The following is an 11,869-nucleotide window of genomic DNA, read 5'->3' as shown; positions in this document are numbered from 1 at the left end:
CAGGTCACTCTCAACATGGAGAGTGGAGCGGGGAAGCACTGGACTGAGGAGGAGGTTAAAGCCTTGCTAAGCATCTGGTCGGAGAAGAGCATCAGGAAACAGCTCCACGGCACCCTGAGGAATAAAGGAATATTCATCTACATTGCCAAAAGGCTGCAAGAGTTAGGAGTTTGTAGAGATTGGAAACAGTGCCGAGCAAAGTACAAAAACCTGAAGTATGAATACAGAACGGTTAAATACGCCCGCAACTCCGGGGATGCCACTAAAACCATGAAGTTTTTTCATGACCTGGATGCCATACTGCGATGTGAGCCTGTCGCACACTTGGCTGCCGAGGGGAACGCCAGGTGCTCCACCACCGAGGCACGGCTCAACGCCAGTCCCACCGCAGACAGCAGCCAAGGTAAAACTCTTTCTGCTTCTATATCCTCCCTTTGTTTAAAAACTACCAAACAAAAAGCCCCCAGCCCCAGGCAAACAAGCCCACATCCTAAGTTTGCCGGCTCTGCGCTGAAGCTGCCCAGCCTGGCAGTGCTGTAGAGCAGCCCCAGACGGGATGCGCTCCGGCACAGGGCAGGACATGTTAGCACCCACCAGTGTTGAAGCCTGTAAATACACTGTAATTCTCACCAAATCACACTAACTGCTTGCAGTAAAGCCTCTGTAAGTATTCTGATGTCAAGGCTCCTGCACAGAGCTCAGGCAATAAATTAAGGAAAGATGGTTGTGTGTGTTGCTTTTTTTTTTTCCCTTTAATTTCATTTGCGATACTTTGCAACCCTGACTATTAGAGCTCCAGTTCTAAACTTAAAGAAAACTGAATGTAGATGTGGAAAATGTCATGATTATTTCAAGAACTGTTACTTGCGACACAACTGAAATTTCTAGTTTTTATTTTTATTTCTCTGTAATTGAAATTTCAGCTATGACCAAAGGTAAATGAAATTATTCTATTAGAGATTAACTTCATTTTTCTGAGAAACAGAGGGATGTTTAATAACTTCCTATTAAAAATTGTAATGTGCCAAGGAAAAATAAAAATTGTAATGTTTGTCTGAATATTCTGAGGCAAAACATGTAACTACAACTGCTCTTATTCTGAAAGGGTTTTTTTAAACCAAATTAGTTGCATTCCTTGTTTGATTCGGCCCTCTTTACATATGCATTTAAGCTGTGCTTAACATTTCACTAGGGTTAATCTGCTATTTGACAGCACTCAAACCTCCTCATCTCATTTTGAATGTCACTGAAGCACAAGCTCCAGTAATAGTTGTAAGTATCCAAATAATATGGCTACAAAGAGAAATTCAAAGATAAGTTCAATTTGTTCCATCCGTATATGCCAATTTACATTAATTAAGACTGTGAATCTTTTTAAAGAAAACAATAAACCCACTAAAATAGTATTAGAGGAGCTTGCCAATGGCACAGAGATGCTGGACATAGCTTACCACTGTACTCTTCCAAGGCTCCTTCTACAATGCTGTCTTACAGGTCTGATAAAAAGGAATTAACATTTATCTTGCCACTGTTTACCTTAGCTAAAAGCTCGACCTTAATTTGTCATCATTAGCATAAAGCCTCTAATCTGTCACAAATCACTTAAAAATAAAATGCCAATTTCATGCTATTTTAACATGTGCTGTCTGCACAATGCATTGCTACTACAATCCATTTTATTTTTAAATATGCAGAACTGAGAGCCAAATCTGTGGCTGATACAAGCTGTTAACTCCTGAGGAGTGCACAAAGCTAAATCAGAGTCCCTCCTCTCAGGATCTGAACTTAGGTTATCCTCTGTGTTTTGATGCAGTTTGCACCAATTGTTAATCTCACCTCAAGTAATTCTCATCTGCTTTCGACCTCTTGCAAGTTTAAATCAGGAAGAGTTGATTGCAGTTATGAATCCCAAATTGGAAAAAAAATACAAAAAATAAAATAAAAAATTTTTGTCCCCAAGGTGAGATGCTTCATTTTGAAGCATTGGCACAATCTGGTTTTAAAAGTGGTATAATGAAATGCACAAGCATTTCTACTACTTCCTTTACAAGGAAAAAGAAAAACCCAACCAAGTATTTTATAAACAGAAAGTAAATGAAACTGTAACAGCAACTGTAAAACTGTAAAAGTAACTGCAATTGTAATAATGTAACACAAGTGGTAACAATTTAAATGCAAAGACTCCTACAACCATAATTGAGCCACAGTGGAAGCTCGCTAAGCAATGAATGTGTCCTGCAGGTATGCAGCACACACACATCTGCACCAGGGCAGAGCAAATAGCAGTGACAGCATCAACTTCCTTCATTTAAGGAGCCAAGTAAACAAGCCAAGTAAACAGCGCTGCATCAGGGACAGTTTTTTCCCATTGCCATCAGATGATGGCAATGCCATCATCATTGCCATCATTGTGGTGGCTATGAAAGGAGGAGTTGCCAAGCTCAGTGTTTTGAAATTCAGTTGTAAGGCTGAAGTGGCATTTGTGGCTGTGCTGCTGCTGGTCAGAAGTGTCTCGTGGGTGCAGATGTGAATGTGGCACTCCCACAGATGGCAGCGTGAGTTTGCACAGCCCACTGTGCCTATCCAGCATGAACCTCACAGCTCCTCTGCTGCCTTTGGGAAGAAAGGGACTATTTCAGACAAGTATCTCCTGTTAAGACCTGTGTATATCTGTGTCCTTGCAGGTGCCCTCCTGAACTTCTGTTTAGCCACTGAAATCTACAGGAGCAGAGGGAGGCACAGTTCTACCCCTCTCTTTTTCAGAAGGGGCTGAGAAGGTTTATTTTAACAACTGGAGGAACCCAAGGCTTCTGCCTTGCATAGGAGGAGCAGCAACAACAAAAGGCTATCAGAAAACTAAACCTGTGCCAAATAATAATATTCACTATGCAGATCTTATCTGGAGAACTTAGCTGTTGTAAAGTGTTATTTAAAATGCACGACAGGGACAGGGCACACTCCCAAAAAAACTCTTTTACCATTCTGCTTAGCCTCAGTTTAAATATTCATACTCATCCTTCATATAAAGCTACAAAGTTTTGTTTGATTATTTCAACTACTACAATACTGCTGAGGAGGGAGAGGAAGGAGAAGAAGGGAAAAAAAAGAAGTCTAATTCTATGGGACTGAATGGCATTTCTGCAGTGTTTTCCTCATTTTCCTGATATTTTTTTTCATATCTTATAAAGTCAGATTCCTTTAGAAAGTAATTTAGATAAGCTAATAGTTAAAATCACAATTAAATCTGAGAGGTGTCTGAAGACAAACTCACTTTCCTTGCCTTTTGCTTTACAACAGCAAACGTAGAAAAAAAATCTAATTTCAGTTCAGTCAGAATAGAAATACATCAGCAAAGAAATTGTTATCATATGCACTCAACTTAGATGGCTACTAGAAAAGATCCTCTGAAAATGCAAACTGCAAATGCCACACATATGTCATTTTCCATGTCTGGACTTTAACATTAAACTTAGCATTCACAAATATTCTATATACTTTACTATAGCTTTATTAATAAAAGAATGCAATACATGCATGTAAACTTCTTTACTCATCAAATACTTTTTTTCCATCAAATATCCTTTCTTTCAAATACAACATATTTTGTGTTTGCTGTTCTTATTTGCTTACGATATTAAGCAGTTTATTTTTAAAGCGTACCTTGTAAATAAAGCTTCTTTATCCCACTGCCCACACATGGCCCATTCAGTGGGCCTCCAACAAAGAGCTTGTTTCCCTCTCCACAGTTTGCGTTGTGGCTCTCAGGCAGATCAAGGCCTGGCACTAGGGGTGGAGGCAGGAGCACACCTTTCTTCCTGTCAAGCCAGTTGCAGGGGATTACAGCTTCTGCCAGAGAAACAAGGTGGACAGCTGGCAGCAGTTAGAGATGAGGCCACAATATCTGTGAGTCATTCTGGGTCTTGCTGAAAGTCGGGAAGGATTTAGGATAATGTTTTCAAACAAATCTAGATGCAGTTTTCAATTTCACCTACGTCAGGGATGCCACATTCCATCAGGACTGCATCTTGCCACTGCTTGATGTTATTACTGCAGTACTGCTGTGCAGGTAGCTTTGATCGGTGTGACCTACCTGGTTGGAAATGACAGCAGCTCACTCAGCATAACTGCAAAATCATCATTTCAAACTTCCTGTCAACACAGTGTGTGTTGAATAGAGCATCATTTAAAAGTCTGTCCTCTGTGAAAATTAAGCTGACTCATAATTTGAGCTACATGTGCTGCTTTCCAAATGCATGTAGCAATTGCTATTATGCTGCTTGTTAAAGAAATGTAGGAATGCAATACTTTAAAAGCTAGATTGAATCCAGTTGGCTACAAGTATGTCCATGCTCTACTCAAAGTATTTTCCCACATTCCCTGTACCATTAATCCCTAGATTTCCACAACTCTTTGCTGAACATCATTACCTTCTTCCTATTCTTATCTAAATGTTCTTTTTGGAAATTTTTGTTTGGTTATATAAATGAATTCATGTTTATCTGAATCCATGTGCAAAGTCTACTTTTTTGTACATCTCTACATTCTCTGTTTCCAAACTATAGTTTTAACGTGCAACCTCAAATACCTAGAATCAGAAAAGCATATGGGTCACTAGAATCTGATCAGTTTCTATTAAGAATTTTAGAATAAAATATATTTCTAACAGACATTGTATGTAGATGTAAAGTAATTTAATTTAACGCCTGTAATTCCCGTCCTTTTATGGGGACAGGCCAAATGAGTTTAAGTTTAACTTAAATACAAATCAAGCGTGGAGATTACAAAGTTACTGATTTCATTTTGTACGGACATTTTCACTTAAACTAATTTCTAATTTTGTCCATACCTGTTTTTCATCTGAAAACTCTTTCCTCCCCAGGTGAATTATCAGTTTCTTTAGAAGACGATGAGGATGCACCAGGAGATCCACTACTTTTTATGTCACATGTCAGACCAGTTCAACTAGGTACAGTATGATGGAGCAGTGACCCAAAATTAAATGCATAGCTTTCTGAGCTTTCAGAGCATTTTCAATAGCTTGAATATGCCATCATTGTCTGACCAACAAAGCTTTAAAGTAATCACACTATTCCACCTTCTCCTTCCTAGTCTTAGTACTTAGCAGTCTCAAGCATCACTAAATACTTTTCACTGCATGTGATATGCCTCCTGCTCGACCACCACTCACACTCAAAAGACATCCCATGTTGTAGTTTAACCATATCAACCATATTAGTTTTGTTAAATGCTAGTGGAAAGCATGACAAATGGTAGTGTGTGATCCACATGTCAACTTGTGGATTTTCTCCAACTCGTGTAACTTTTGCTTGAAGTAGTATTAGTGAATGGCCTGAGCCAGGACAGCAGTGCAGAAGTCTGACCTCTCCTACTAAGTAATCCAGGTTCACAATAGTCTTCACAGCAACTGTCTTCTCTTCAAGCAAAGGGTGGTGAACAATGTTTTAGTCCAACAATACAACTTGAAACTGGCCAGTAGGACTCCTGTAAGAGTTTTGCTAAGGAAAGTTATTACAGAGCAAAAGTACAAATCTGGCAAGCTTTAAGGAAGGTGAATATCCTAGATGTGAACCCCTTCAATGGGCTGCTGAAGACAACAGAGAGATCTGAACACATTTTGGGGAGAATCAGAGAGAACTGATGAGCTCATTCCTTCCCTGGATGAACAGCAGCACTGTCCTGAATCTTCCCAAGTGCTCTTTTCACTTCTGTCAAGTCCTTTATGCCCTAGTGTACATCCCAGTCCGTTCTCAACTTTCATTACATAACCTCCAAGGTGCAATATTCTGAGAGAAAACAGGGCCCCAGCCAAACCTATGGCTTTTAATAGCTACACTACACTCCTTCTGCCTGGCATAACAAGAAATCAAGGATGAGACAAGAATACCACATGCAGTAACTGTATACACACATTCACATAAAACCAAAACTTTTATTGCCATATCTGAAACAAAGTTTACAGGAATAGGTCTGTGCTATTCATGCTCTTGCAGCGTACTCCTCCTTTTGGAGTTTTCTGTTGTGAGCCTAAGACACAGGTGAGCATTTCATTTTTGATTGTCTCTTTCTGCCACGATAATCTTTCTAACTACAAACCTGTAAAATACTATCCTAACTACTCTACTCTTCTAACTGTACATTTGTTAATTGTACACCTGCTGAATCACTGAAGTTCTGGAAATAATGCTTTCTATGAAGACAGCTCAATAACTTAAATTGCATAGGCTCTCAGGTATGTACTGATACTAAAATGTCTTCTCTAATGCCCCAGTTGATCTTCAGATTTCAGACAGTGGTTCAGACACCACTGAAAAAAAAATATTGAGCCCTTCATACCCATATTGCTTAATATTTTGGTTTCATTTCAGCAGATTGATCACTTTTTTCATGTTGAAGAAGCTGAGAAAAATACCAAATATGGCACATACACCTTTCTGATTAAAAAACATTTGGATATCCTATGTTAATAACTTCAAAATCATTTTTAAACAAATTTGAGCTGAAATGAAGTTAAGACATTAAGGAAAAAATAGAGACTATAACTGCTTTGTCTGATTAAGGGTAAAATATTTTGATTCTTTTTTTTTTTTAAAGGTAATGGGGAACCAAACAAGCAATTTTCTATTCTGCTCTACTTGCTCTGAATATAGTAGAACAGATGAGCAATCCACTGAGTCACTAGAACTCATTCAAACTAATGTTTATAACTGAAAGTGAGCTCAGTTGCAAATGAACTTCATAATGAGAAATACTGGACTATACAAGAACTAAAGAAACCTTTTCCCTCTCAAACTACCATATACTGTATGGGTTTGACTGACAAATACAGAGCCAATAGAGGGCTGTTCTTCCCCGGGGCTTTTTCCTCTGGTGTTCACAGTGCTCTCTGACAGCGAAGAATGAGCTACTTTGGAAACACAGATAGGTGAAACACTCCCAGTAATACTAAGCAGAGACCACATCAAGCTTATCTGATGCTGACAGTTGACAACCATGGCAATTCCTATGGTTGCATTCACATGTAAGCTAGCATTTTCCCTCAGGAAGAAATGAAGAAGGCATATCTTATCTGAAAATTACACTTCCTAATAAAACATCAGTCAGTTGGCTGCTGCGGAGTTCCAGTTATCACAGGGCTAACAGGAAAAATATTGGTATTAGTACAGCTTTCTCACAAATGGAATGAATTACAGAGCAAATAATGCCTGTATCTAGGACAAGCTTGTCCCCAGACAGGTTATTATACTCAACTATGTTCCACTTCTGCTGTCTGTGCAAGCAAAGGTCAGATATTTTTGCCATCACACAAAGCCCACTGATTATACCATATCCAACCCCTGTATTCTGGCTTGCCCTGCTAGAATAAGCCACTTGCAAAAGCATTTATGACTTCAGTATGACTGAAAAAAAAAATCAGTTACTGTTGTGGACTTTCAGTTTTGCTCTCTTTGATAAAACACTGTTTGTTTTATATTTTTTAAGTTATTTTTTGAAAAGATTTGTAAAATGCATGAGATAAAACTTCCCAAACTAATTCAATAACCAATCAAAATGACGTCTTTAAGCAAATTCATAATTACAAATAAGGATTTCTTCTTCAATGCAAGAGATCGTATTTCAGTGTTTACAGTGATTGTGTGTATCTCCTTTATTTCCTAATGCTAAAAAAAAAAGCTGGAGACTGGAGAGAGTCATAATATATAATACTAATACAGTTCTACAAAATAAGTCGCTCAAATTGTCATTTTTCATTTAAAAATATGTATTTTTTTGATCATCGAAATCTTGATATTTATGCTGAACTACACTGAGAAAGGGAGCAGTTTTGTACCAGCAGATCACAAAATGGCAAAATTCTCCACTTGTCCACTTCCCTCAAAAGGGGTGCTTTGTTTGAAGTTAAGAATTAGATACTTCAGATCCTTGTGCAATTTGAGTTTTGCATGTATGTAAAACCCAGAAGCATGAGATGAATGCAGGAAGTTAAGTCTTTACGCTACAAAAATCATTAGGAACTAGCATACTTCATCCTCATTCTCTCTGTCCTTTCCCTACCCCACCTACCTAATGCAGCTAACCTGTGTCTGTGTCTCTCCCCTACCCCACACGATGCAGGTAATCCACCGCCAGCAGTGGAGGCTTCCAAAACACCGGCTTTCATTCCAACAGTAGCAAATGAAGGAGGAAAACACTGGACTGTTAATGAAGTCAGAGCTCTGATACACATATGGTCAGACAAAAATATCCAGCAACAACTGGAGGGGACAGTGAGAAATAAAAGAATATTTGAACAGGTTGCTGCTAGACTTCAAAAGTTCGGAATTGACAGGGACTGGAAGCAGTGCAGGACAAAATATAAAAATCTGAAACATGAATACAAGAGCATAAAAAATGGCCAAGACTCAGGGAGTACAAGTAGAAGCATGAAATTTTTTAATGAACTGGATGCTATTCTGGGGCATGGTACCATGGAACGAGCAAGTAAATCAGATAATGAGGAAAGTGAGAGGCCTCCAGAGTGGACAGAAGCAAAATCAGGAAAGGACTCCATAGGTAAGTACTCCAGCTTCCCACATATCATTTGAGATTTTTAGTTTTAAATTTTTTTGCAATAGCAATCTTAAAAATGAATCACAAAAAAACAAGCAGGTAGGTGAATCAATTTGCTGGGTGGGGTGGTGGAGGAACCCAGAGTATAAAGTTTTTTGTCCAGTAGTTCACTTAATATTATTCAGTGATTTCCTCCAAGCATTTTCTATAGAATTTGGAAACAAAAAGAAGAAAACAAGATGAAAAGAAAGAGACAATTGTAATCAAAATCAAGTCTGAAGACTGTTTGCAGCTTAGATAAGAAAGGATGAGACTGCTACTGGACAAAGAAATCTACAGTTGTAGGCAGTAGTTAAAAAATGTTTAATTTATTTTTCTTATGTTGTCCAACAAATTCAGTTTTACTGGCCTTTTGAGCTAGGTTCCCCAACTAGTGAAACAACTATTGTAAAAATAGCAGAATGACTGGTGTAAAGAATCCTGGCAGTTACTTGTTTTTGTGTGCTTACTGATGGATAACTTCATACTGAATGGACTAATGCAGAAATAGAAAAGACCAATGAACCTACATTGCAAGAGAGTTAAATTATTTTTCTTATGTGTATACATCCACGTAGAGGCATGTTGTTTAAAAACAAAATTAAAATTAAAGTCATTTATTACACAGTAATAATCCTACATGGTGGATGACTTTATGGCCAAAAATATAAGTCTAGCTTAATGGAAGAAGTCAATGAAGAAAAACGTAATGCAAAGATGAGTGGATAGTCTGATAAAAACTATAAGAGCATTTTGGGAGAAGTTTCACTCTTCAGTTGCAGTTTCTAAATTCTTTGTTTATGTATCTACTAATGACTGCTGGCATAAAGGGAATCAATAGGTTGGATGGCTCATTTGACTTGACACAGCACAGCTGTTCTGTGGAACACAAATGCAATGCCCTAATTAACATTGCATTATTTACACAGAAATACCTGGAGACACAGGTGAAGAGGACTCTGTTAGTAATTTGTCTGAAGACCTACAGGTTGCAGATGTAAAGAAAGTTTCTGATTCAGGTAAACTGAAAAGTCTGCTTTTTTTATATAAATTCTTACATTTAGTAACCTTGGATGGATTTCTAAAAGAAGCGTGCACTGCAACAACAGTCAGAAAATGTAGAGGTCTTCAAAACAAAAGATATCACAATAATAACCATACTTCTAATAATTACAGGCACACGTGCACATTTACGGTGCTATGCTGAATTTGACAAAACCAGTCTATTAAATAACCCTTTTGAAGATTTAGGGACCACAAAATAAAGAAGAAGCTATAGATTTAAGGAAGTTGAGTATAATATTACTACATTTGTTTAAGCAGTATATCCTCAAGGCACATAATTATCCGTCTCCTGTGCATAGTCTAATACAGTGTTCTCAATTTCGCAACATGATTTGGTCAGTATTTAACAGAATTCTGTCAACACCCATGCCGGCGGTAAGAATTTCATTTTCAGATATCACTTTCTAGCTTGTGGTGGCCACTGAAAACGAAAGTCATATGCTCTTTACAAAGAAACATTACAGCTTACTTCTGAAAGCATAACTTCTGTGGGAAGTGGGAGTTCAGCACTGAGCTAAAGGCATGTATGGAAGTCTGGAAGGCTGAAGGGTGCGTCTTTCCTTGGCAGAGAGGACCTAATGGTCTCCTTCAGTAGCACAAGGTAGAATGTGCACATAAATAAGGTGTTAAGCAGTACTCTAATACAATTTAAAATGGTCTAAAGTGAACTTGAAAGGTTTTAATGTCAAATTAAAAATCTTCTGTCAGATGATGTTACTGTAAATACTTCTCCAGAGAATCTGGCAGCTTTTCATATAAGGAAAGAAACAGCTATGACAAGTAAAGAGATAGTTGATGATAAAATGTAATTTGAAGTATTCTGGGCATCAGCATTCTCACTTCACTGCTCAAATGTAATTAGATTTATTAATTTAAGTTTACTCACAAAGAAATATGCAACTAGCCTTTTACCGGATTACCACAGACACCTCAGGCATTCATTAGGGAAAAAATAGGTTGTCACAGAAAGTACATTTTCTAAAGAGACAAAATATATAAGAAATCATAACCGCTATTCAGTGAGATCTACTCAAGACAACTTGTAAAATGCATCAAACTCCATTTTCCCCCATCAACAGGTAAAATCACCACATTGTAATAATACACAGACTCAGCAGTGACATTATCACCCACTGCCAACCATTATGAACAGTCCAGTCAGGTATGCCAGGTTCCAGCAAGGAAGAAGATTGAGACAGTGTTAGTCAAAAGACAAACCCACCAGTCTGAGGCAAGTGCTCAGTTATTTGATGTTTCATTATTTTTTTCACCACTGCACAAATGTATTTGCCACTTAAGGAGTAGCAAATGTCCACCTGGGAAGGAATAGATAGAGGTAAATAAATCCTTATACATTCTTTGACAGACTGCAACTGTACTGCAGTCTCTCAACCCATTGTGCTTGAAGAGCTTTCAGTGACTGGCCAGCAGAGTGCACCAGAGCCTTGTATCAATCACAGAACCATTCTCCGGTCAAAAACAGGCAAAGAAAACCCAGGGTCCCTGTAAACTTTTTCCTATCCTGATAACAGTTATCCATATTAAGTCAATCTGGAAATAAAACCAATGTAGTCACTTTTACTGCTGTTTCATAAAATATGAGATTGCTTTTAAGGGCAGCTAAGTCCAGAAATCTATTTAGAAGAGCCAATTCAAAGTCTGTATGTGTAAGCACACATTCCAAACATGTTACTTGCAGCGTGACCACAGACTGCGTACAGGTATTTGATTAAATTTAAAGTAACACAGGAAACAACAGTGAAAATAAAGACAAGATTCTAAGGAATGCCAGCAGACTGATGCAAAAACATCTATGCGTTTTGTTTCCAACAAATTACTTCTCTTGTCATTATTTTTGTTTTTCTTTGTGCTGCTTATGTTACTATATGTCTCTCTAAGGACAAATTTGTGATAAGTTGTGACACTGCCATGGTACATTGTTAAGAAAATTATTTGAAATGGTTGTTTAAAGCTAAGGTCTTAAGTCAGAACATACTCAAGGCATTTATGTTGGCTTCTCTTGAATATTGCCTGTGAGTAGAATTTTTAAATGTTTAGTCAAAAGAGAATGTTTTAATGCATATGTCTTAGGCTGGTATGAAGTAGGTGCACTTTTGTATCATAAATGACACAGATGAGGGTAAGGATTCAGATACATTACTAATCTTGCTTAGTGAGCCAGAACACAGGATAAATA

General features: G+C 37.9%; 1 protein-coding gene across 1 annotated transcript in view; it reads left to right on the top strand.

Annotated features, from left to right (window-relative positions):
* Positions 1 to 11,869, top strand: part of PAICS (phosphoribosylaminoimidazole carboxylase and phosphoribosylaminoimidazolesuccinocarboxamide synthase) — a 33,468-nt gene continuing 21,599 nt past the window's right edge. The window contains exons 1-4 of the mRNA XM_048942040.1: positions 1 to 403; positions 4,880 to 4,966; positions 8,134 to 8,571; positions 9,537 to 9,626. Coding sequence (XP_048797997.1) covers positions 16 to 403; positions 4,880 to 4,966; positions 8,134 to 8,571; positions 9,537 to 9,626 — 1,003 coding nt within the window. The 5' untranslated portion in view covers positions 1 to 15. The remainder of the gene's footprint in view (positions 404 to 4,879; positions 4,967 to 8,133; positions 8,572 to 9,536; positions 9,627 to 11,869) is intronic.

The sequence above is a fragment of the Lagopus muta genome, chromosome 4 (genome assembly GCF_023343835.1).
Source record: "Lagopus muta isolate bLagMut1 chromosome 4, bLagMut1 primary, whole genome shotgun sequence".
Taxonomy (NCBI): domain Eukaryota; kingdom Metazoa; phylum Chordata; class Aves; order Galliformes; family Phasianidae; genus Lagopus; species Lagopus muta.
This window is presented reverse-complemented; position numbering and strand designations above follow the sequence as displayed.